The sequence below is a fragment of the Sinocyclocheilus rhinocerous genome, unplaced genomic scaffold, assembly GCF_001515625.1.
Source record: "Sinocyclocheilus rhinocerous isolate Xijiao unplaced genomic scaffold, SAMN03320098_v1.1 scaffold797, whole genome shotgun sequence".
NCBI classification, from domain to species: domain Eukaryota; kingdom Metazoa; phylum Chordata; class Actinopteri; order Cypriniformes; family Cyprinidae; genus Sinocyclocheilus; species Sinocyclocheilus rhinocerous.
Genome location: NW_015632978.1, coordinates 60,192 through 87,740, shown reverse-complemented (window position 1 = coordinate 87,740; position 27,549 = coordinate 60,192). Strand labels below are relative to the sequence as shown.

Sequence of the window (27,549 nt, the reverse complement as noted above, 5' to 3'; positions counted from 1 at the left end):
TCTTCTTGCTTTACGGCGGATCGCAGACTTATAAGTGCATTACCGCCACCTATCTCTCAAATGGACCATTGACACTCTATCTACAATCTCAATTAGCAGTGTCAATGGTCCATTTGAGAAATAGGTGGCGGTAATGCACTTATAATTTATAAGCCCCCAGATTATAAAAAGGTAAGAAAGAGATGGTTCTTAAAGAACCTTTGACTGAATGGTTCTTCGTGGAACCGAAAATGGTTCTTCTATGGCATCGTTCAGAAAGGCGGGGCATAGAGGAGCAACAATAATGTACAGTATGTGGAAAATAATGTGTTTTTTTTATACTTTAAACCGCATAAACACATTGCATTACACCAAATACACAAAATAATGTTCTTTTTAGCAACGTCATATGACCCCTTTAAAGAAATACAACAAAATAGAACATAAAATAGTGTATTGGAGTGTATCTTCGATGATACCTCTAAGTTAATCAGTATCTGTATTTTGTTGTGATTGAATATCAGTTTCTCTCTGCAGATGATGAGGTTGTAGGATGTGACAGCATCTACGGCGGATCGCAGACTTATAAGTGCATTACCGCCACCTATCTCTCAAATGGACCATTGACAGTCTATCTACAATCTCAATTAGCAGTGTCAATGGTCCATTTGAGAAATAGGTGGCGGTAATGCACTTATAATTTATAAGCCCCCAGATTATAAAAAGGTAAGAAAGAGATGGTTCTTAAAGAACCTTTGACTGAATGGTTCTTCGTGGAACCGAAAATGGTTCTTCTATGGCATCGCTGTGAAGAACCTTTTGAAGCAACTTTATTTTTAAGAGTGTAGATTTTTAACAAAAATTAAATTTGTACCAAGGGGGCGTTTTACCCCACCTATGGGGCAAAACGCCCCCCAGTCTGACAAAGCAATTTGCTTTAAACATTTACAGCAAAATCAGAGTACAGACAGTTTTTGCTTAAAATTAAAAAGAATATAATCAATATGAATTATTATGAATTACAAAATTATAAAAGCCTATTTGAAACATTTTGTTAGCTGATGCTAATTGGCTAGCTAACTAGCTACCTGATGCTAACTTGAGGTAATTTTTAAATATAAAATCCAAATATTTTTATTCAACCAACTAGTTAGAATACATTTGATGGAAAAACAAAGGATTTGATGTTCAGAACAGAATAACTAGTAATTGCTCATTGCCAGCTGGGGGCGTTTTACCCCACAGACTACACTCTTAAGAAAAATGGTTCTAAACAGTACCAGAAAAGGGTTCTTCAGCTTGTAATAATAGCAGAACCCTTTTTAGTGCTAAATAGAACCTTTTTTATAGGGTCCCATTTAGAACCATGCTTTGAAAATTGGACCTTATTGGTGTTATAAATAACCTTTTTAATGATAGTTTTTCATTAATATTAGTATGTTAATATCATTAATATTATTATTATTTGTATATATTATTTATTAATATAGTTTTTACCCCTCTATTTGCGTGGTCTTATAATATCTTGAAGTGCCTATTAGGGTTTTACATAAAATCAAAACAACATAAAGACAGTATATTTTTAAATATTTGTTTAATGGCATCTTTTTTTATGATTGAAGGCCAGTATCAATGATACCAATACTGATTTCTTTATAAAATTGCCCCCCTTGCCCCTAATATTTAACCATTGACTATTCCATTTAACCATTCAACATTACAATATAATTGAGAGCTATCAATTTGAACATTTATTAGACCAAAAATGAAAATTAGCCCACAAATTACTTACCCTCAAGTCATCCTAGGTGTATATGACTTTCTTCTTTCAGACAAGTCCAGTCGGAGTTATATTAAAAATTGTCTTTGATCTTTCAAGCTGTTTAATGCCACTCAGCGGGTGTTGAAAACCAACGTTTGTTAACAGGAGCAAAGGAAGCAAAGTCTCCTTACTTCAGCAAAGGAAAACCAGTCTCCTCTTGGCTTATATCTGACATTCTTCTTTACAAATCCTCGTTTTATACTTCTAATAAGTGACCGGTGTTTTGTTTTGCGCTTCCTCGTTCGTCACTTCTGAGCGGCGCAACGCTGAATTCATACGTCATCCGCCCAGAGCTGCTTCCATGTAGGACTGTACATTAAAGTGATTATTACGTTTTGAATATGGATATTTTTCTTACAAAAACGCATCGATTCGCTACAGGAGGCCTTTGTTTTTTGTTATTTTTGGGTGAACTAACCCTTTAAAACAATCTTCACATAAACCCATTATAATAAATGTCATATTTACCTGTGCCCTTCAGCAGAAATATATTGAAATTGATTGAAGTTATCAAACACTAAATTCTAAATTAAATATAGATGAATCCTTAAAACTATAAAAGCATTTTTCCTCTTTTTTTTCTTTGTCCTTTGATTAACAGACATCACAGCAGCTGGTTATTAGGTTGTTTTGGCTGTTATTTCTTTAAGAGCTGCTGCTGCTGAATGTAATGCGGATCTGACACGCATCATATTTTCTCTCAACTCTTTTTACTTTTTCTGACCCACTTCAGTTTATTTCGCGCTTTGATATGAAAGGATACAGGCTACAGCGTGCGCCGGTGCCTTTGTGTGTGCAATTGAAGAGCACGCGCTGCAAGTACCGTTTCCGCGCTCGCTTGCCTCGAAGTGGAGTGAAGTGGAAGTGTCGTGTCGTGAAGTGTCGTTCTGCGACTGAATAAATGCACTTCTTGTCAAGAGAAAAAGTGACAGAAGCAGCAGTTGTGAGTGGGGTGGCCAACCCTAGCCCAACCCCTGCGTTAAATGCGTTAAATATTTTTAACGCGTTAAACTGAAATTTTTTTTTATTAAATAACACGTACTCCCTATCTACAGGCCCTACCGTTCTCATATCATACATAACTGTGATGTTCTACAAAACAACAAGCTTTAAAACACTTTTTTTTCTTACTGCTGAAAATTAGATAATTTACTGTGAAATCCGTTTTCTCTCCGGTACATCACCAGTGTAAGTTTCATGGTGAAAACTTCTACATCACTCTCGTCAACTTAGTCCAAAGTTACAATTAAAATGTTTCTTGACTTTATCTTGTGGTTATTTTGGGAAAAACAGTAGGGGGGCGTTTTCCCCCACTCTACCCTAACATGTGTGAAAATGGCAATGTTTAAAATAAAACTTACCACGTAAACCAAAAATTTGCAATCGATATGTCACTATTCAACAGTTTCTCTCAGACGCTGAAACTAAACTGTGTGTGAAAGTTTTTTTCGACTTTACAGAGTGCATTAATATTTCATGAGTCAACTGTTGTTTAGTTTAAGACTGGTTGTCTAAAGATGCTCCTTACCCTTTCTACAGAATTATAAGTGTGAAATATTGTCAAACCCATGAATAAAATGGGCCTTAAGGGAAAAAGTTCCCACAAAAATGAAAATTTGCTGAAAATGTACACCCTCAGGCCATCAAAGATGTAGATGAGTTTGTTTCTTCATGGAAACAAGTTTGTAGAAATTTACCATTATTACATCCCTTGCTCACCAGTGGATCCTCTGCAAGGAATGGGTGTCGTCAGAATGAGAATCCAAACAGCTGATAAAAACAATAATAATCCACGGCACCCATTCACTGCAGAGGATCCAATGGTGATGTAATGCAAAATTTCTCCAGATCTGTTCCCATGAAGAAACTATTCCTTTATTACACTACCCAGGGTGAAAAAAAGAGTATACTTGAATGCTATAATTGTATACTTGAAAAAGACTTAAATACCAGCAAGTACATTCTTATTTTTTTTGTGCTAAATAAAGAAACAAGTTTGTAGAAATTTACCATTATTACATCCCTTGCTCACCAGTGGATCCTCTGCAAGGAATGGGTGTCGTCAGAATGAGAATCCAAACAGCTGATAAAAACAATAATAATCCACGGCACCCATTCACTGCAGAGGATCCAATGGTGATGTAATGCAAAATTTCTCCAGATCTGTTCCCATGAAGAAATTATTCCTTTATTACACTACCCAGCGTGAAAAAAAGAGTATACTTGAATGCTATACTTGTATACTTGAAAAAGACTTAAATACCAGCAAGTACATTTATAGTACATTCTTATTTTTTTTGTGCTAAATAAAATTGTAAAAGTTATACACTATAAATACACTAATTAAAAGTCTATTTCTACTTCAGTAGAATTTCAGTGAGATTGCAAAAGTATACCAAATACCACTGATTTTTAAATAGATTTTTAGTACATTGAAATAAAGTATACTACCGCAAAAATATTCAGAGGACTTTTATTAGTGTATTTCTAAAAAGCGTGCTTTGAATGATTTAAAAATTTGTTCACTTTTATATAGTTATCGTTTAAATTAAATTGATTTTATTTAACATATATTAGTAAAGTAATAGTTACATTTTCCCAACTGTACTACTTAAGTACACTTGATATAAATACACTTTTGTGTACAAGTGGTAAGTAAATAAATTTTTTTAGAGAGAGAAAGTATGTTAAAAGCACATTTTAGTTCATATTCATGGTGTCCCAAAATAGCACAGTTGGGTACACTTAGATGTTCTTAATCTTTATTATCTTCTTAGATTATCTTAAGAAGTGCTAAAGAATAATTTTTAGTATATTAAGTACAAAATTAGTGTGTGGAAATAGAACATTTTAAGTACATCATGGAAGTGTACTAAGTGCACTTAAATAAAGTGTATTTTACTATACTTTTTTTCACCATAATGTATAACATTGGAATAAATGCTCAACTATCCATTTAGTTTCCATCCATTTTCTGGGTCAATATTAAGACAAATGTTAGCATGTAAAAATACATTTAGTTCATCCACATTTTGGATGACCTGAGGGTTAGCAAATTTTCATTTTGGGGTGAACTATTCCTTAAACACAATGTAAAATGCCATTTAATGAACATTTATTTGATACACTCTTCACAGACAGCGTCAAAGCTAGACTGGAGGATCCAAGAGACAAATGCGCTGGAAAAGTGTCACTGTTTTACGCTGGGAAGTGGACACCCATCTGCCAAGATAGTCTTGATGCAAACCTTAAAAATGCAATCTGCAAGGAACTATTTTGTGGGAAGAGCATAAATGACACATATGATTTGATTTCGCTTGAAGAGTCTAAATCCAGAGGACTATCAAGAATTACATGTCTGGATAGTGCCAACTCTGTTTCCAAATGTGACCTCAAAGGGATTTCAGAGAAAGAATGTATTGTTGGCTATCTGAAATGCACAGGTACTCACCTTTTTTATTTCTGTGCAGACTTGAAAACATTTCTCTTGTGAAGGAAATTTTTGTGATCTCAACTAAGTTTGATTTGTATCCTTTTGAGAACAAAAAGTACCAACACTTTAGCCAAAGTTAGTTAGCGTGTTGCTATAACAGATGCATATGGACAAGGTGACTAGATGTCTATCTGAATGTAATAATAACCATAACAACCCATGACTTGAGTAACAACCTGAAGTAATCATAAATTAAATTTGCTTTGCCTATGGGTTTTCCTGAATTGCACATGAAGAACCAATTATGTTAGAGATAAATGGTGTAATAATGTCATCTTTGCCAAGAAGTCTTGGTTCTCCAATGCGGTCAGACAAGTCACCCGAGGATAATTTAACTTTTAAGGTTTGCCAGGTGCGTAGGGGGAATTTTTACCACACTCTCTAGGTGAGGTGTGTAGTTTCTGCAACTCCTCTGACCTTTGACCTCTGCTCCTGCACATGTGAAACAAGGTCTTTAATATTTCTGCCCTTCATGTAACAGATTGGGAACGATTGCTCCTCTATAATAAGGAAGGCGAATGCAGTGGTCCAGTATATGGTCTGCGAGATGGGAACACACAGCAAGTCAGCGGGCTTGGATGGGGCAGAGAGGAAGGACAAAAGCTGTGCGAGTATCTACAGTGTGGAAATTACATATCACACTCCACTATAATCAAAAACACGAACGAGTGGTGGAAGAAGACCTATAATTGCTCAGGGAAGAATAATATTTGGGAATGCGAGAGCAATGATCAGCCCATCCAGAATCAGCAGCAGTTAAACATCCAGTGTGAACGTAGGAATGATCTCTTTCTTACTTTTGTTAGCATCCCTAAGACTGTCAACTCGAATTAAAGTATATGAACAGAATAGATATATAGATTAAAAAAGGCATTACCAATTTAATTCTGAATCATTAAGATACTATCACAGTTTTTATTAATCTTTTGAATTAGTTTTTTATTTTTATATTTTCTTTATATTTCATAAAAATTCCAACTTTTTTATTTCAGCCAGTTGCCAAGACAATATTTCTCATTTTCATTGTTTAACTTGTACTGTACTAAAACTACTAAAAAATGCATCTCAATGAAACTAAAATCACACATACACGTATAGTTTAATAACAAGTTGACTTTTACGGACCATAGTGGAGGAACACTTATTTCTTTTTTTATTGCAAATTAGTTCTAAATTTATATGGAGACTTTTCAAGAAACTACTAGTTTTTGAAACTAATAAAAAATAAAACAATAAATTAAAAAAATAATCATATAAATAAATATTAACTCTAAATTAACAAATAATTTTTACAGAAACATTAATAGAAGAACACGTCTTTTCCCAGAATGCTCTCAAAGTGTTAACCCTGTGTTGACCCTAACAACATGGCAGCATTTTGCCCATTTATTCTAATATCCTTGGTTGCAGTTCAGTCATTCCCTTTTAAGATCCTGTAGGCCTGCTAAACTGAACTGAAACAAACAGGAGTCAGTTCTTAAGAGTAATACTTAACTTACAGTACAGAAATATCTGATTGTCTGATTTCACTCCTCTCCAGGTAAATCTCCGAACATTATGCTCTCAAACAACTGCACAGGCGAGGTGCTCATAGATAAAGAGCATGTGTGTGCATCCCAGTGGGATTATGGGATGTCCGACAAGTTATGTGACAACCTCAATTGTGGTAAGGCCATCCACAGCTGGGCCACAGTCTCTGCTAAAAAAAATCGCTGGCATTTCAGCTGCACTGGCAAGGAGACACTGTTGTGGCAGTGTGGCTTTAAAAATGACAGCTGTAAGAACATCCTCTCTGTGGCCTGCAAAGGTGAGTCATACACGTATTGTAGGACTGTAATTAGGACTGTTACTGTAGTTAAATAATGAATTGATGTTCAATTTCCCTTTTAAACATCCAGTTTTGTGGCTGTTAGTCCATTTTTGTTTGCTCATATGCATGTGTACTCCTAATTCATGTTTACAGATAGATGCACGTTTTATGAAATATTAAAAAGACTAGTCATATGCTTAGAATATGCTAAGTTGTGCTATACTTTCAATGACAGAAGTTATTTTTGTATTGCAGATAGTGTTGAATTCGGCACTACTGAGAAGTGTGGCGGGAAGCTTGGGATCAGGTATAAAGGGCAATGGGAATATGTCTGTGGAAAACTGACTGAGGCTGATACCAAGAAGGTTTGTGATGTGCTTAAGTGCAACGATAGTGGAGAACTACTGCTGGATGAACAGAAAATAGCAAATGAAATAAAGGTGAAAATTGATTGCCCAAAAAACCATTACAAGATTTTTCAGTGCATGCACCATCTCAAAAAAGATAAATGCAGTCATGGACCTGCTGAAATCATATGTGAAGGTAAAAAAAAACACAGATGCCTTACACTTTAATATAGGAAAATCATTTTTATTGTCCTGGGATTTGTTTTGCCGCTGCTTGTCTTCTTGCATGAAGTTAAGTAGCTGTGAGTTTACTTTAATAAAGGTAATGAACATTCCAACCTGTGAAACTTTTTCATTAAAACTGCAGGTTATACTCCAAAAGATAATTCTTCAGTGGGTCTGATATTGGGTCTGTTAGGAGGCGTGCTGGGGTTGCTGATTTTGTTTTTAATGTGGGCAAATCGGAAACGCCTACTTTTAGCCTGTGAGTATCACTTGCACCATGCAGAAAGACATTGTTCTGATTTGCAGATAAACAATATTTTTACATGATGAAGTTCAAAGTGATATTTGAAAGGCCTTCATCTTTTTAACCTGTTGGTGGCAGTGTTTCCCACTCCTTGTCTCACTGCACATCAAACAATAACCGGTAGAATTAATAGAAAGCATACTTTTCTACCTGTTTCTGTTTTTGCAGTAAGATATTATAGAAAAAATAATGGCAAAGACGTCAACCCGGATGTGAATGAAATGGATAAGATGGATAGAGAGGACAGAGGTATACTGTATAATTGAATTATTATTACTTTGAACATTGTAAATATCGAGACATAAGCTAATGCTTTCCTTAATTGCAAAATGTTATTGTTATTATTATTATTATTTATTTATTTATTTTACTTTTGTATCTAATAAGTCAAAAAACAAAATCATTCACACACACACACACACACACGCACACACAGAGATAGATAGATAGATAGATAGATAGAGGAAGATGTACAAAAATCAATAAACTATATATTGATTGTATGTATGTATGTATACACTGTAAAAAAAATTCTGTAGTTTTTACAAAATAATTTTGGCCACATGAAGAATCAAAGCTCATGACAAGTAGCTTCGCCACAAGCAGAAGTATATACTAATATATAGAAGGTGCACAGAGTCATTCATGCAAACACAAAACACCATCATGGTAACACACATGATACTTAAATAATGCATTAAACTTTCATTAAACAACAGAAAATGTAACATAAAGCCCAAATATAAATAACTAATAACAAAAACTATTAAAAAAACATGATTATTTAAACCAAATACTTTCAAATGTGGAGTGTCATGCAGGGATTCACAACAACTCTGTGACTGTTCTTGAATGGCCCAGCCAGAGCCCTGACTTAAACCCAATTGAGCATCTCTGGAGAGACCTAAAAATGGCTGTCTACCAACGTTTACCATCCAACCTGACAGAACTGGAGAGGATCTGCAAGGAGGAATGAGAGGATCCCCAAATCCAGGTGTGAAAGACTTGTTGCATCTTTCCCAAAAAGACTCATGGCTGTATTAGATCAAAGGGGTGCTTCTACTAAATACTGAGCAAGGGGTCTGAATACTTAGGACCATGTGATATTTCAGTTTTTCTTTTTTAATATATCTGCAAAAATGTCAACAATTCTGTGTTTTTCTGTCAATATGGGGTGCTGTGTGTACATTAATGAGGAAAAAAAATTAACTTAAATGATTTTAGCAAATATAACAAATATAACAAAGAGTGAAAAATTTAAGGGGGTCTGAATACTTTCCGTACCCACTGTATATTTTTTTTTTATTTTTTTTTTTATTATTATTTTTTTTTCCAGATTTGTCTGAAGGAAAGGCATCGTTTTTAGATAATGATGACTACGAGGATGTGGATTCTGTCATGGACAAGTCAGGTGAGATATTCAAATATTAGGCTTATAATAGGTAATTTTTAATTGTCAGTTTCATTCATTTCAACACAATGTATGTCAGTCAATCAATCTTTTACTTAGTCTGTTCATTTTAGTTTGTTGCCTGACTGCCTACACATTTGTCCATCCAAATAAATAAACTATACTAATACTATACAAAGTAAACTATAAACTAAAAGTATTAGTGATGTTTCCATCCAAAGATTCAAATTTAACTTATGCGCAAAACTGGAATATCGCATAAAATTGATGGAAACAATTTAAAGACTCTACATAAATCATGTTTGGTTTCTCCAACAGGAGAGGAGGATGAATATGACAGAAAGACAGGTTCTTCTGGGACAGAATATGATGACATTGAGGGACAAGCCAATGGAATCTCTCCTTCTCAAACCCACCATGATGATGACCTCAACCTCCCTCTCCTTCCCAAGAGACCCGAGAACATTCTTGGTACATCACTCAAATTTACACCTCACTGTATATGTGTGTGTGTGTGTGTGCCTTTATGGAAACGGTGCTGACCTTTTCCTTTGTGTTCTCATCAGATCAGGACACCTATGAAGTGGAGATAGAGAAACAGGAGGACTATGATGATGTCATACCTGTCGAGGCTGCAGCCAATGAAAATGCAGGGACGACAGGCACTCAAGCACATGTAGATGTAGACGTGGATGAAGGTGCAGATTCAGATTCAGATGCAGGTTTAGTTGCAAATGCAGATGCGGTATTGGTGACCACAGAGGTAGAAGTTCACGCTCAAGCAGAGTAATGAAGCAGCCAACGTGACCAAATTGTTCTTAAGAGATAAGATTGGGTGTTCTTATATCAGTAGAATATTGGGAAGAAAATATGGATAAACAAATGCTGTTTAATTATGCTAGCTCTGAAGATGTATAAAAGAAGGGACACGTTTGGAATAACAAAATCTTTAATTATCGTCACAACAGCGTATGAACTGATGAAAAGAGCTCATTTTTGTGCCGACAAACCAGTCAAACGTTTTGTCATTCTTTAGTTTTTGATGTGTAGTTTTGATCTGTTTGCTTTTAGTCTGTTAAAGCTCATGAGCAGGCCCACATGAACTCAGCAGAAAACCTTGAAATTAAAACGTAATAATAGGTTATCGCTATCTTGTTCATTTGTACAAGATCAATGCTTTTAAAATTTTCAAGACCAGGTAACACAATGTTATCACAAACAGGAGGCCAAAGTTCAATTGGTTCACCCAACAATTCAAATTTGCTGAAAATTTCCAACATGAGTTTGGTCACTACAGGTTTGGAAAAAAATGAGCATGACGTCACTTCACCAATGGATCCTCTGCTGTGAATGAGTGCCATCAGAATCCAAAAGTAATCCACTCAACTCCATCAATTAATGTCTTCTGAAGTGAAAAGATTTGTGTTTATAAGAAACAAATCCATCAAGACATTTTTAACTTCAAACATTGCTTCAGACAAAAATACAAGTCCATAATCCACTAACATATTTAAACTGTTTTGGACTTTATTATTATTACTTTTTTAGTCTTCTGATTCAGACGAGATGACTTTTTCACTGGAAAAAAGAAATATTATGGATAGAGGACTTGTATTTTAGCTGGAAGCAGCAGTTTGAAGTTAAAAACATCTCCATGGGTTTGTTTCTTTGTTTCTGGACTGGAGTCATGTGGATTAATTGTGGGTCATTGTGATGTTTTTATCAGCTGTTTGGACTCTCATTCTGACGGCACCCATTCACTGCAGAGGATCCATTGGTGAGCAAGTGATATAATGCTACATTTCTCCAGATCTGTTCCCATTAAGAAACAAACTCATCTACATCTTGGATGGCATGAGAGTGAGTACATTTTCAGCAAATTTTAATTTTGGTTAACTATTTATTAACTATTTCTTTAATACACAATGTATATATCAGATAAATGTTCAACTGTCCATTTAGTTTCCATTCATTTTCTGGATCAATAAGAAGGCCAATGTTAGCATGTAAAAATATATTTAGTTAAAAAAAATCAATTCATCTGTAACAACTAGTTTCTTTAAAGGGATTGTTCACCCAAAAATGAAAAGATCGTTTCGTGTCTTAGGACATCAATGTGTCGTCACGAGCCGCAGGGTTTAATTTGGATTTGTCTGTGCATGTTTTTTTTACTCTCATAGATTTTGCTACCATTGCCATGCATTATACGACTGATAGACTGCAACGGCTGGACTTAAAAATCATAATTTGTGTTCTACTGAAGAAACAAAGTCACCTACATCTTGGATGCCCTGGGGGTAAGCAGATAAACATCAAATTTTCATTTGTGGGTGAACTATCCCTTTAATGCTCCATAATAGTACTGAAAAAATGTAAAGATGATGCTCTCAAAGTCACCAAAAGTGAAAACCTAAAGTAGGTGCTATTTTGGTAAAAAAAAAAAAATACACAGTATATTTTATTTGGGCCTACTCATGAGCATGTGTATTAATTTTTTTAAAGAGATGTTACTTATTTTAAAAGGAATTATAGTTTTATACAATTTTTAGAATGAGAACCTTATTTTCTATTTTTGTATATACAGTATTTTGAGAGATTACACCATAAACTCAAATAATGGATTGTTTAGAAATTTTGCAGCGATTTTGTTTGATCTTGCATTTTTTGGGGGGCTTGTTTTGAATGATTTCATATTAAAGTAATTGATAGTTTTGACTCTTTTGTACACTATTATGAAATTTAAAGGTGTCAGTTTCATGCATCTCAGTAAATTTCAGAAGAGCTGGAGGTGAAACGGTGTCAGTGGAGACATGCTCTGGTGCTGTGTGTTAAGCTGTATTGTTCTATAACACCTATAGTTTGATTCACAGCACAAGAGTTAGCTCTCCTTGCTTCATCAGGAATTCTCCTTCTAATTGCAAATATGTCTGATTACATTTGGCATCTACTCACACATGCCCAGCTTTAAACACAGTAACCGCTGCCGTGTACTGTAACTAGTAGTACTAGTGTTACTGTATTTTGGTGACGTCTTCCTGTAGCCGGGGAAGTTCACATGTCATCTGCTATACCTTGGGGGACTCCTTTGTAAGTGGTTTTTGTAAACAGAACATGTTTCTTTTGAAGAGAACTAATGGTGTGTCTTTAGGGGCCGGAATCTTTGAATAGAACATTCCAAAATTCAAATGAGGATTATCCAGGCTTTATTTAACATTCACTACAGTTCCACGAAGAGCTTTTTTAACAGATTAAACATGCCTGTGCTGATTTTAACTAATGAATGTGACGCTACTGTTCCCCCAATTAAATCATGGGTGGACATTTTTGTCTTTTGTTTATATTGTTGTTTTGACCTTTGTATAATTTATCATTCTAGCAGCTGGTTTGCTAAAGTTATTCAGGTGACGACACAAACATGCTCACAAAACTAGCAAATTCATCAGTTTGCAGGCAAGATCTGAGAGCTTGGTTGTGGACAATGCATCTCAATTTTGTATGAGGTCTAACATTTTTATATTTTTTTAATAAAACATTTTTAAAGCTTTTTTACTTTCACAAAGCGGAGCATTCTATAATGGGCCTCATTTGCAGGTTTCTGCTGGAAAGCGTGACAGTGAATGACGCTGCCCTTGTAAAAAATGAAATACACTTCAGCATACTTTTTAAAAAGAGTACTTAACAGGGGCGTAGTCATCATTTTAGAAGTGAGGGGGGCAGAAATGTTATATATATATATATATATATAAAAAAAAACATTACAGTATAACATTTCTGTAATCTACATACCAGTCAACCGTTTTTGAACAGTAAGATTGTTAATGTTTTATAAATAAGTCTCTTCTGCTCACCAAGCCTGCATTTATTTGATCCAAAGTACAGCAAAAGTAGTAATGTTGTGAAATATTTTTACTATTTAAAATAACTGCTTTCTATTTGAATATATTTTAAAATGTAATTTATTTCTGTGATCAAAGCTGAATTTTCCGCTTCACTGTCACATGATCCTTCAGAAATCATTATAATATGCTGATTTGCTGCTCAAGAAACCTTTTTTTAATTATTATTATTATTATTATCAATATTTAAAACAGTTGAGTAAATTTTTTTTTCAGGATTCTTTGATGAATAGAAGGATCCAAAGATCCGCATTTATGTGAAATAAAAAGTTTTTGTAACATTATACACTATACCATTAAAAAGCTTAGAATCAGTATAATTTTTATTTTTCGGAAAATAAATTATAGAAATTAATACTTTTATTTAGCAAGGATGCTTTAAATTGATCAATGTGATGATAAAGACATTTATAATGTTACATAAGATTTCTATTTCAAATAAATGCTGTTCTTCTGAACTTTCTATTCATCAAAGGAAAGTGAAAAAAATTCTATTCAGATGATTTCAACATCATTATAATAATAAATGTTTTTTGAGCAGCAAATCAGAATATCAACATGATTTCTGAAGGATCGTGTGACTCTGAAGACTGGAGTAATGATGCTAAAAATGTAGCTTTGAAGTCACAATAAATTACATTTTAAAATATATTCAAATAGAAAACAGTTATTTTAAATAGTAAAAATATTTCAACATTTTTTTTGCTGTACTTTGGATGAAATAAATGCAGGCTTGGTGAACAGACGAAACTTCTTTAAAAAACATGAACAATTTTACTGTTTAAAAAACTTTTGACCGGTAGTGAATAGGCAACTTTATTTTTTCTGTAATTTCTAGCTTTTATTTGGCTTAGAAATCAGATAACTGCTGGACAATAATCAATAATAATGATTTGTTAATCTTTATATACTACAAACACTTTTTTTTATCACATAATAAGGCAGAATAGTTTCTATACTGTAATAAATGCTATGTCAATTAGCACTGCATTGTTCATATACTTTATTTATTACCTGGAGATGACTTGAAAAACACAAATAAACCATATTTATTCACACCAGCTCTTGAAAACCTCTATGCGAAGACACTTGCCCGAAAAAGTGCGGGGGACGAATTTACGTGATATTAAAAGTGGGGGGGACACGTCCCCCGCGTAATCTACGCCCCTGGTACTTAATACAGTAATATGCTTAATATGCGAAAATATACTTACGTGTGAATGAACGTTTTTGCACACTTAATTGCATATATATTATATTATAAACACAAACACACTGTATATACAGTATATATAAATTAGCAATTAAATGAGAATGTATTATGCAATTAGTTTGGCCTAAAAAGTGCTTTTTTGAACCACCTAAGTAGGATAAAGTATCTTTATGTGTAATTTCATAATTGGTTCCATGCAATTTGAATGTAGGCCTACTGACTAGCATTTATGGTACACTAAAATATACGGCTGGGTATTTAATTTAAATCTATATTTATTCACACCAGCTCTTGAAAGCCTCTATGCGAACACACTTGCCCGAAAAAGTGCGGGGGACGAATTTACATGATATTAAAAGTGGGGGGGACACGTCCCCCGCGTAATCTACGCCCCTGGTACTTAATACAGTAATATGCTTAATATGCGAGAATATACTTACGTGTGAATGAACGTTTTTGCACACTTAATTGCATATATATTATATTATACACACAAACACACTGTATATACAGTATATATAAATTAGCAATTAAATGAGAATGTATTATGCAATTAGTTTGGCCTAAAAAGTGCTTTTTTGAACCACCTAAGTAGGATAAAGTATCTTTATGTGTAATTTCATAATTGGTTCCATGCAATTTGAATGTAGGCCTACTGACTAGCATTTATGGTACACTAAAATATACGGCTGGGTATTATCACAATTTTCATGGTTCGATTCAATTTCGATTCACAAACTTGTGATTTGATTCTGATTCGATTCAATATCGATTATTTAGGATATATACCAGGTACAGTACATGGCAAATTTTCTCAAGGGAAAAAAATCTCAACTAATGCTGTAAAACATAGACATGAGAGTCAGTTGGTATTACATTACTTTAAGCTTCAAATTAATTGATTTGTATACACGCACTTAAATTACACTCAATAAAGTTTTTATAGTTATATTAACTAATAGTTATATTAACTAGGGTTCTCCTCCCTAGAGTTCGTTTTTCTATCTGACATTGCATATCGTTCATGACATTGTCTACAAGCTGTTATATTGACATCTTTCCTCGGTCGAAACTCTGATTGAGAGATTACACAAGACAAGATAGGGATTTCGTAAATATGAGAATTGATTGAAATCGATAGTTTTTACCCAGCCTTGCCTAAATGTCCTAAATATACTGTAATTATAATGTCATTTCTAGTGATACCTGTAGGCCTATGTGGCGTATTTAAATACAGTGTATTTGTGTATTTTAAATACACGTTTGTAATCATGAAGTTGCATTTTTTGTACATTTAAACACGAACGCCAAATCTCTCTGCCAGTTGTAAATGATCATCTTTATAATCCTGTAAAGATTTATATTTAGCTCTTTACTAATTGTTTATTAGCATATTCTCAACATCATAAACAGCCTCCATGCATAATACCATGAGTGAGTGATGCTCAGAAATGTAACAGCCTTATCAAGCTGTCATCTCATATGCTGCTTTGCTCAATGTTTCCATGAGTCTAGACACAACTGTGCTGTACTGTGAGAGCTGAAATAACCTTCACTAACACGCATGTGGATTGCTGATATAAGAAGTTGTTGGCTGTGAGATTGTGATTTTCCATAACAGCAAAGATTTATTAGCAGTAGTGCTGCATGAGCCGCTGGCAGGAACACAGAGCCCATCGGTTCCTCAGCCCTCCATTCATGGCTTCTGTTCGCTCAAAGCATTGTGGGATACTGGACAGAGAGATGTCATGTGGAGGGGTTACAAGTCATAATCGATTTTGATTTTTACACATATGACAAATTGTGATTTGCTGGACCTCTTAAATGTGACAGCAAATATTTTATAAGATGCCATACTCTATGCAATTTGTATAAAATATAAAACTAAAAATAATATAAAAACATATATAATGAATTTCATTAATGGAAACATATTCATAAATACAAGTAGAAATTGTTTTTGTAGTTTTAAGCAATTTTCTATGTTGTTTTCTATCTGAATACATTTTAAAATGTAATTTATTCCTGTGATGCAAAGCTGAATTTTCAGCATCATTACTCCAGTCATCAGTGTCACACGATCCTTGAGAAATCATTCTAATATGCTGATTTGATGCTCAAGAAACATTTATTATTATTATCAATGTTAAAAACTGTTGTGCTGCTTCATATGTTTGTAGAAACAGTGATTTTTTTCAGGACTCCGTGAGGAATAGAAACTTTAAAAGAACTTTCATTTCAAATTTAAATATATTACAAATGTCTTCACTCTCACTTTTAATTCATCCTTGCTAAATAACACTATTTTTAAAAGAAAGAAAAAAAGAAAGAAACGTGCTGACACCAAAATAGAAAAAAAGTACTGAACACACACACACACACACACACACACACACACGTGTCGATGTATGTACACGGTATTTCAATTTCAATACATACTCCAGAAGCATTTTTCCAAAAAGATAGACAAAAAATTAAATCTAATCTAAAACGAAATCTGAATGTGGTACTTTTTTGATACTTTTGCATAAAAACTATTTTAAAACGTTGGCAATTAGCTACAGCAATATTACAGCAGTGAGTATATGATTTACTTTCTGTTGCATTTATGGGAGAAAAATATAGCTGTAAAACATAGTTGTGACTGGTTTAACTACAGACACTGTGGTGTATTTTAGTGTCGTCGTAAAACACATAAAAGTCAAGTTGTCGAGTCTGTCAACAAAGTCCGGAAGCTCAAAGAGCATTTTCAACATATGTTGCATGACAGTTCGTTTGAAGCACTAAAACGGGTTCACCAGTGCTCGTCTGTGCTGCACTACATGTTGCAGAAATGATCTGAGTGGCATTTATTGGATATATCAGGCAATTAGAGCCTCATATTCATGCGGTGAAGTGTGATGATGACTTCATTTCCATTCTAGCAGGTGTCAGAGTTCCAGGAACGGACACTGTACCAACATGTTTACTAGTGTTGTTGCTCTAATGGCCCCCAAAAAGGTATTCAGACACTTAAAATGTCTGGATGCGATTGCATAATTTGAGAATATGAAACCGAGTGCTCTCTTCACTTACTTTTCATCAGTTTTGACCAATGTTTTGGATATTTTAAGTGGACATATGAAGTCAGTTCACCTTGAGTTCACACAAGTGTAGTTCATTAACTGGCAACCATAAAGTGTCCCGTTTCCACAAAGTGACCAGTGAAAGGGCTGTTATTGTTGTACACTTTGTAAGAAGAATCTGGCTTAAAGTAACAACCGAAACAGATTATGAGTCATTGCTGAGGAGTCGAGCTTCAGTGAAAGCTGTTAAACCCTTTACCCCATGATTGGCTTTTGGCTGCCTTAGAGGATTTAATAATGAGGCCTTTGATTGGAGCAGCTCAGGGACTGCGGTAACATTATCCCGGTTAGTGTAACGCTCTAAATATGCTGCAAAGTGAAGGGAGCTGCTGGGCTCAGAACTGCTGTCAAATCACCAGTGTGACGACACCCCACCGGGACGGTTTCTCTAGAGCTGGGCCTAAACAAACACCAGCCCAGAATCCATCAATACCACACCAGCTGCAACAGATGCCAGGAGATCTCTGAATGTTCAACAGAGAAGGTTGTGGTGCTTACGGTGTTTGTATGTAATAAATTACTGGGGTTACAAGCAAAGGCCACCAGTGACTTGGAAGCGATTTCAAAGCACATTTTGACATGATAATATCAATGTATTTGTCTAAAAGAACAGGAGATTCATGTAATGAAGTTTTGAAGGAAAGTTTGGAAGGAGCTTGTTTGTTTGATCCACCGAATCATATTTATACCGTAAGCAGCCGCGTAATAATGAACATATCAGTCGTCATTTACTCCCGACATCTGAGCCACAGAAGACGCAGTGGATTACGTTTGTTTTTGAAGGGAATGCGCCCCCATCTACATAAATGCGTCTATGTTTGCGCGAATCATTCGTGATCCAGCTTCACCTACAGAAGAAGTGAGTGTAAGGTTTTTTAACGAATCTTTGCAAATCGCCTTTCCTAATAATGTGCTAATTAGCAAGTTTCACGATGAATGCAGCTAAAGTAAACAGTCCCTCAGAGAGCGGCTCGGAAGAGAGGGACTGTTTACTGTTTACTGTTAATGAGTCAGCAGAGCTCATTAACATTTAAAGGAAAATGCTACAAAACTGCATGCTCTGAAAAGAGCTGTTTTTGACAGGGTAAAAAAGGTGTTTTTTACATGACCATTAAGAAATTTTAACCAAACTATGTTACAGACTTTTCATTAAGACCCTAAAGAATCATATCAACTTGTGGAAAATTGGCATCCTATGACTCCTTTAAACAAATGCATCATATTTTCTTATTATCTATTTATTTTTCTTTCTTTAGTCAAGTAAGTTTAGAATAGAGCTCTGTGTTCACTCTCATCTGTTATGAGCAGCATGTCAAATCAATTTTTTTTCTGTCAAGCTAGAGAATTATATGAAGTAGTGAATCAAGTAGTTGGTTTGACATTTAAGGGCAGTTTTATGGTTGCTTTTTAGTGCAGATTTTAATCCATTCAATTACTAGAATTACATTTTTAAAGTAACAGCCAAATATCTTGTGTATTATTTTGCCTTTATGTGTGTGTTCTGCTATTTTATTTATTTAGAAAATGTTTAGCACTGGCAGAAAATTACCAGTACATCTTCCAGTAAATTTACGGACATTTCCTTCAACACTAAATACTAATGCAATGCATAGTTCAAAATATGGGTAAAACACCTGTCAAAAATCAATACGGAAAATTCTGGAGCACTTTATTTTACAGCCGTGTTCCACATGTACATACTAGGTACTTATTATAGTAGGCTAATTACAATAACTGGGTGGGTGATAGGAATCCTGAACCTACCCCTAAACCTAACCTTAACCTATGTAGTTATATTACACAGTACTTTCTTAGATAAGTACACCTAAAGTGCACGTACTGTAAAATAAATTGCAGCCGAAAATTCCTTCATATTAACAGTACACTGAATGAATGAATGAATGAATGAACAGTTGACGGCAGCCATTGATTTCCATAGTATTTTTTCCATACTATGGAAGTCAATGGGGACCATAAACTCTTTGGTTACCATCATTCTTCAAAATATTTTATTTTCTGATCAAAAACTGAAAGAAACACACAGGTTTGTGTCATTTTTTTATGTTAAAAATTCCATTTTTTAAATCGGTAAAAATCACTTTCTCAAGCACTAGATTTATCCTTAGATAATGTGTCTTTAATAGTGACATGGTCAGATCATAAGCACACAGCAAACAAGACAGTTGATATGGAAAATATACGCATTTTATACAAATATACAAAACATAATACAATAAACGTGGATAAAACATTAGTAAAATACACCAGTAGTTTAAAATGTACCCCTCATCTACATTACAGTTATGGGAAATGTACGCATTCTGTGTATTTTTTGTGCACTGGACCCTCATTTCTGCTAGAAACAGAAGTGATTGGCAAATCATATAATAATACAAAATGGATAATTACTGAAAACCTAAGTTTGGGTGGAGGTAGAGGATTGAATTGTGAGCGTACAGTAATTGATATCAGAGACAAAGGGCAGGAGATGGTCCACTCCAATAAAAATAAAAATGCTGGGTTAAATATGGACAAACCTAGTGACTGGGTTGTTTTCAACCAACAGTTGGGTTAAATGTTAAACCCAACCTTCTGGACAGTAACCCAACCGCTGGGTCAAAAACAATCCAATCGCTGGGTTTGTCTATATTTTACCCAGTGCTGGGTTGTATTTAACCCAGCTCAATATGGCAGCTGTAGTCTTGCAGTTAAAAGAGCCAAAAGAGGCACGGCCTGTTTGTTTACTCTATGTATGGTCCAGCCTGAAAAATAAAGCAATTTGAGCAAAAAAAAAAGCATAATTTATGACGCTATTGTTGTCAGATTTTGCCCCCGATATGAAATATGTTATTTATTTAAATATATAACACTGACAAAAATGTTTTGAGATTTTGGTCAATATGGAATCTGTGTCCTTTGCCCATACTTTTGGTATAAATAGGGTTGTTTTAAAAACAATACAGATTTCAAGGACATTTTACTAAAATTCACATAAATCACAATTTCTAACCATGTGTGCATCAGATTGAAAGTTTTACTAACAAACTCAAAGCTGTATTTTCAAATAAACATACAGTATAAATTACATGCATTTTTATGTAGTTTAAAGCTGAATCATAATAATATGCTAATAACACACATATATTTAATATTTAAAATATTTACCTTTACCTTTTTGTAATTTCTATATTGTAGACATTTAGTATTTACTAATAAACCAATAAAATAAAACTTCAATCTGATAATATGTAATGGCAAGCCGTTGATTATCCCGCTTATTCCATGGTCATTTGCCAAGTTATAGGCAAGTTAAAACTAGTATTGTTCTTTGCAGCGCAATATTTGACCGGAAGGGTAAAAATGACAGTTATGTTCGTCAGTTACGTTTCGTTAGCTCTAGCATTCTGCCCGTTTCAAATCAGACACAGAGATGAAAGTGCGGTAAGATCACATTTATTTCAATGAATTATAGCATTTCAATTAATTATCGATCGAGAGAGAGAGAGCGAGAAAGAAAGAGAGAGAGATTACAGTTGTGTGTGCGTTTCTAACCCGATTTCATGAAAGTGCGTATAAATAGTACGCCAAATAAAAATTAAAACTCGTGGTATTGATACGCAAAAATGGACTTTGTCGTGTATATGCTACGCGATGGGTAGGATTAGGGTTGTGGGGTAGATGCGTATCATATGTACGCGAAAACTGCGTATCATATGCACGACAACAAATTTCGTATCATATGCACGGGAAAACTGCGTATTATATGCACGCCCAACAACTTGTGTAGCATATACACGCCAAAGTCAATTTTTGCGTATCAATAACACGAGTTTTGGTTTTTATTTGACGTACTATTTATATGCATTTTCATGAGACCAGGCTCGGAATATAATGTAATGATCTAGTATCTAGGCAATTTTATTAATAAAAATCGCGGAGAAGCGTTGATAAGTTTATGTGTGCGCGCGTGTGTTCGCGGAGGGTGGTTCTTGGCCTCCGCGTCATGCATTTAAAATATTTTAATGCACAGCAAGCCGTTGATTATACCTTATATAGTACAACAATCTAATAAAATAAAACTTCAATCTGTTAAAATATGTAAATACAAAATATTTTTTGAGAAAAAGTATACATACACATACACACACACACACACACACACACACATATATATATATATATATATATATATATTTGTGTATATATGTATACTTTTTCTCAAAAATATATAAATATTTTACCTGCTCTTTTGTAATTTATATATTTATAACATATTTTGTATCATACATTTGATCAGATTGGAGTTTTTTTTTTTTTTTCATTTCTGTGCACAACATGCAATACTGTACTTCTATACTGTACTTTTTCTCCATCAAAATGTATTCTTATATAGACAACTAAATATATATATTTTAAAAGTGTAAGTGCATTACCATTGTAAGTTTTTTGTTTTTTTTTAAATGTGAATTATTAAAAAAAAAAAAATTGTTAATTATAGCATGCCACAATTGCTTTTAATGAAGTATAAATTGTATTTAACCGATAATATTGACCCGCAAATGAGTGTCTTCCTCATAACTTTTTAAGAAATCAACACCTCTAATGATCTAAATTCTTTCCATCAAGCAGCTCTCTGCATTGCAATTGGCACCACATTCTGCTCATTTGTCATATGCCACCATCACTGTTCATCACTGTAGCTGCTTCTGCAGGGACTCGGTGTGGACGTGCTGACCTCCCCATTTTCTCCCACCCATCCGTTGGCGTCCTTCGCTCGCACCCAGTCCTTACCCACGTAACCTTTGACCTCCCCTACGGAGCACCTCTCACTGGAATCCAGTGCTAACATCCTTCTGAACATCTGCATGCACACAGGCGTGAATCTTTTCCACTGAGATGGCACGGGGGTTTTCTTCGGCGATCTGCGCCAGTCTGAAAACTCCTCGTAGAAATCGTCGCTGTCGTTGCAGCGCTCCCAGGGAAAGAAGCCCGTGAGGATACAGAAAAGAAGTACAGCAAAGGCAAAGGTGTCTAGAGTGGGCTCCACGCGGAGTGGAGGGACTGTCACCTCCTTCTGTCCTTCCTCCAAGACCATGATGCACAGCTCTGGAGCCATATATGGCAGCGTGCCCGATATGAAGCGGATGAAGGTTCCTCGTCTCTGGGTGAGGCCGAAGTCGGCCAGTTTGACCCGCCGGCACTGGGTGTCCAGCAGAAGAACGTTCTCAGGCTTGATGTCACGGTGGACCAGACCATGCTGGTGGATGAACTCTAGAGCACAAGAGATCTGAACGGCACAGCGCTTCACTGCGCATTCAGGGATGCCCACCTGGAGAAAAAAAAATGCAGTATAGTAAGTTGTTGATTTAGAACAAATATAGTTCTATTCTATATCCTTCTGAGATCCAGGGGAAAAAAGTTGTCTTTTTTTTTTTTTTAGGAAAAGGAAATTAAAAAAGGAAATATTTGTTTATTAATATTTTATGATATGTCCAGTGTAGAGGACACCAGGACTCAGTTAATAAGAAAATGAACACAAGACTCTTTAACCAAAACAGTGTTCTTTATATTCAATTTTTATATTCAATATACCAGTCAATTTTTAGGTTCCAGGGTATTTTGTTTTCAGTAACTTTTTTCAGATGTTGATTTTTATATTATAAATAATATATTAAATTAATTCAATAATATATTACAAATAAAAGACTAATCAACTAATAAAACTTAAATCATACTTCAATAATAAAATGTGACCCTGGACCACAAAACCAGTCATAAGGGTCAATTTTTTGAATTTTTTTGACATCATCTCAAAGCTGAATAAATAAGCTTTCCATCGATGTATGGTTTGTTATGATAGGACAATATTTGGTCGAGATACAACTGTTTCAATATCTGGAATCTGAGGGTGCAAATAAATGTTGGGAAAAGACCTGAAGCCTCTAGGTCCATGTGTGTTTATATATATATATGTATGTATATGTGTGTGTGTGTGTGTGTATATATATATATCATTTTTTATAAATATCTAAAATGTCTAAAAAATATATTTTAATTTTATATAGCTTTATGTATTCGTTTTAGATTATTTTTATATATTTCTATATATTTTATATAATATATAAAAATATATTTTATTAGTTGTTTGTAATTTACTTCATATTCATAACAATTATTAACAGAAATGGGCCATTATGCTCAGGGCCATTATGCTCAGTAATTTATTTTGGTATAGTAGTCTCGACTGTTTAAAAGACTCAACAGTATACTGACACTTATGTGCACAAAATTCTCTCAAGACAACATCATTGCACAATAAATTAAAATCTAAGGTTACATGAGTTTAGGAGCCCCTGCGGCGTTATTGCCTCTTTAAATCTTTCCAGGCTTCAGTACGTCTTCAGTACGTCTTAAGATTTCACTGGATATGCTGAAGTAACAGAGACTCATGTGGTGACAGAGAAAAGCAGCTGCTCTGCTCTTTTACTCACACATTACACCCTCCAAGATTTCATGAGAGGACATGTGAACATTACCGAAATATGTCAAGCGTACGTCCTGCTCCAAGTGAACATGCTTAGCGTGTGAACGGGCTTGTAGTTCATAGCGGTGCAGGGCAGGCCTGGAGCTTTATTTATTATGTAGACATAATAAAATAAACTTAAACACTATTTTCTCACTAGTTTCTAATAATGCCCTAACAGTAATACTGTACTAATAATGGCCAAAAGTAAATATGCATGTATCTGATCCAACCAAACTGAAGTTCACCATTCCAGCATCTCAAATTATGGATTATTTTAAACATTTTGTAATAAAATAGCTTATTTCATTGCTAGCATTTTCTTGAATATTTTCAGTTATGGAAGCTCTCAGAGGCTGTGTATATTATTTTTTCTGTTTTGTTTTCTTGTTATCCTGAAACTCTAAAAACTCTGTACATCATCATTTCTCTGCAATGCATTTAATCAGCATCTGTCAAACATCATTCTGTAAGCATGCAGACGTCCCGGTCCCTTGGGGAAAAATATACTGTACCACATCTAGAGTCACTATAGTGTCTGTGACGATACAGTCGTAACCTTCTCAAGTGTCGGACACTGATTTAGAACTCATCTGCCAATGACAGACATAAAGTGACAGACTTGCTTTAAAGTGAATGTCTGGCTTTGTGTATACAAATAAATAAATATCTAAATATGGTAATATGTATATGAATAATAGTCTCAACAGTGTGATACTGTCACTTTGCTTATGTGTAGGCACAAAATTCTCTAAAGACATTTCAAGGGGCTTGAAAAACCTTTTTGACTTTGACGAAAATTTAATACAGTTTAAATATACATTTTGGTTCTATTTAAAATATCATAAAAGATTGGTATGATAACTTTTTCTTTTATAATAGGTACAGATCAGAATAAATATGTCGTTGAATGACAATGGAACATTATTTCACCCATATTTCGACATTGTATTTTTGAAAAAGTTATTTGAAACATTAAAGTAGACATTTATTGTTGCATGCTATAAAAACCCTTTTGTAAACATAATTTGCATATATATATATGTGTATATGTATATGTGTGTGTGTGTGTGTGTGTGTGACCCTGGACCACAAAACCAGTCTTAAGTCGCTGGGGTATATTTGTAGCAATAGCCAAAAATACACTGTATGGGTCAAAATGATTGATTTTTCTTTTATGCCAAAAATCATTAGGATATTAAGTAAAGATCATGTTCCATGAAGACATTTTGTAAATTTCCTACCGTAAATATATCAAAACTTAATTTTTGATTAGTAATATGCATTGCTAAGAACTTCATTTGGACAATGCCATTTTCTCCTTCACAATTTGAGTTGAATTACTGAAATAAATGAACTTTTCCACGACATTCTAATTTATTGAGATGTATATATATATATATATATATATATATATATGTACATAGTGTATATATATTACTGAGCATATTGGCCCACTTCATTAATTCACCAATTAAAAATACTGCTGTACTTCTAACATCATTTGGCAAAATTGTAACTTGACTGGAAATGATGCATAATGAAATATTAACTTTGATTTTAACTGTGGCATCATTTCCACCATCATCAACAGCCAATAATTTGTGTAAAAAATTTAATATTTTTTGCAAAAATATTTGAAATGCCTTATTTCACTCTTTGTTTGGATCATAATAGTTTTAAATCTTCAATAATTATTATTTTATGATACATTTTTTGTTTAAAATCGAAAGTCTGGGACAGTGAAAAACTATAAAATGTACACACAAAATGCAATTGAAAAGTAGCAAAAATAACTAATGATGTCATTGTAAAACAGTTTTAGTTTGTTAACACAGAGTTTTAATAAAAACCAACCTCTGGGACATTAAAGTGCCTATATATGTGACCCTGCAGCACAAAACCAGTCATAAGTAGCACGGTATATTTGTAGCAATAGCCAAAAATACATTGTATGGGTCAAAATGATCAATTTTGCTTTTATGCCAAAAGTCATTAGGATATTAAGTAAAGATCATGTTCCATGAAGATATTTAGTAAATGTCCTACTGTAAATATATCAAAACTTACTTTTTTAAACTTTTTTTTTTTTTTTCAAAACTTCATTTGGACAACTTTAAAAGCGATTTTCTCAATATTTTGATTCTTTTGCACCCTCAGATTCCAGATTTTCAAATAGTTGTATCTCAGCCAAATATTGTATCCTAACAAACCATACATCAACGGAAAGCTTATTTATTCAGCTTTCAGATGATGTATGTTGTATGTTGAATGAAAAAATTGACCCTTATGACCGGTTTTGTGGTCCTGGGTCACATATTTGAAGAAATCTGTGAATTTGCAGTGCTTTAGCATAACTACATGTGAATAAAGGAAAGATCTCATGATGTTTGAGGACCCACCCGTGGCTGGATGATGGCGAACAGGTCCCGTCCTGTTACAAGCTCCTGGGCGAATCCGTAGTGCTCGTTGGACTGGAAGGCGATTCCAAACAATCCCACGATGCAGGGGTGGCAAGACAGATGCAAAGAAATGCAGTATTCTCTCAGGAAGCCCTGCAGCTTGGTCGAGGCCTTGGGCAGCACTTTGAGAGCCATTGGAGTCCCTGAGACACAATCAGCAGTGAAAAAGAAACAAGATCAGAGGACATTCGGCTTTCTTAAAAGGTGCTCTGGAGACACAGAACATGACATACAGTCTTTAGTTTGTAGTGGAAAGTATTTTCACAGCTGTTCGGATGCGATCTTGGCATTACGGTCTGTGGGAGTGTAAAAGAGGAGGTAGTGTTTCATTTAAATAGCATTATCTCATTTCTGCACACTGGTCAAACTGTTCCCTGCAATACTGATACACACACCACAATGATTCCCACCTTCATGTGATACATTATTTACATACTTAAAGAATAGCCTACTTAAAGAATACATACAAACTGTGTACATAATATACATGTTTTACATGAATACATGTTTTTGATAATTATGGTTTTAAAAAACGTTTCTCACTGTTTTAAGTAGTTAAACAATAATGAAAATTATTTTCCCCGTGCTTTTGTTACACCTACACAAATTAATGTAATATGCCTAATCTTTTGTCACATGACCTAAAAATTGGATTCAAATGGTAACTTCTAAATTTTTAAGTAGTTAAACAATGATGAAAATTATTTTCCCCGTGCTTTTGTTACACCTACACAAATTAATGTAATATGCCTAATCTTTTGTCACATGACCTAAAAATTGGATTCAAATGGTAACTTCTAAATGAACTGTCAGAAATATTTTTATTATGACTAAGTGTAATTATATAATTATAATTGTATAATTATAATTATATAATTGTAATTACAGTGGGTACGGAAAGTATTCAGACCCCCTTAAATTTTTCACTCTTTGTTATAT

General features: G+C 34.3%; 2 protein-coding genes across 2 annotated transcripts in view; one reads left to right on the top strand and one right to left on the bottom strand.

The window, feature by feature from the left end:
• LOC107743124 (scavenger receptor cysteine-rich type 1 protein M160-like) overlaps positions 1 to 10,527 on the top strand; it is a 20,298-nt gene extending 9,771 nt beyond the window's left edge. The window contains exons 10-17 of the mRNA XM_016556249.1: positions 5,776 to 6,069; positions 6,835 to 7,101; positions 7,360 to 7,647; positions 7,819 to 7,935; positions 8,149 to 8,229; positions 9,317 to 9,391; positions 9,710 to 9,862; positions 9,958 to 10,527. Coding sequence (XP_016411735.1) covers positions 5,776 to 6,069; positions 6,835 to 7,101; positions 7,360 to 7,647; positions 7,819 to 7,935; positions 8,149 to 8,229; positions 9,317 to 9,391; positions 9,710 to 9,862; positions 9,958 to 10,181 — 1,499 coding nt within the window. The 3' untranslated portion in view covers positions 10,182 to 10,527. The remainder of the gene's footprint in view (positions 1 to 5,775; positions 6,070 to 6,834; positions 7,102 to 7,359; positions 7,648 to 7,818; positions 7,936 to 8,148; positions 8,230 to 9,316; positions 9,392 to 9,709; positions 9,863 to 9,957) is intronic.
• An 11,779-nt stretch (positions 10,528 to 22,306) lies between these two features.
• Positions 22,307 to 27,549, bottom strand: part of LOC107743123 (serine/threonine-protein kinase SBK1-like) — an 8,930-nt gene continuing 3,687 nt past the window's right edge. The window contains exons 2-3 of the mRNA XM_016556248.1: positions 26,551 to 26,753; positions 22,307 to 22,954 (exon numbers count right to left, since the gene is read on the bottom strand). Of these exons, the coding sequence (XP_016411734.1) occupies positions 22,307 to 22,954; positions 26,551 to 26,753 (851 nt within the window). The remainder of the gene's footprint in view (positions 22,955 to 26,550; positions 26,754 to 27,549) is intronic.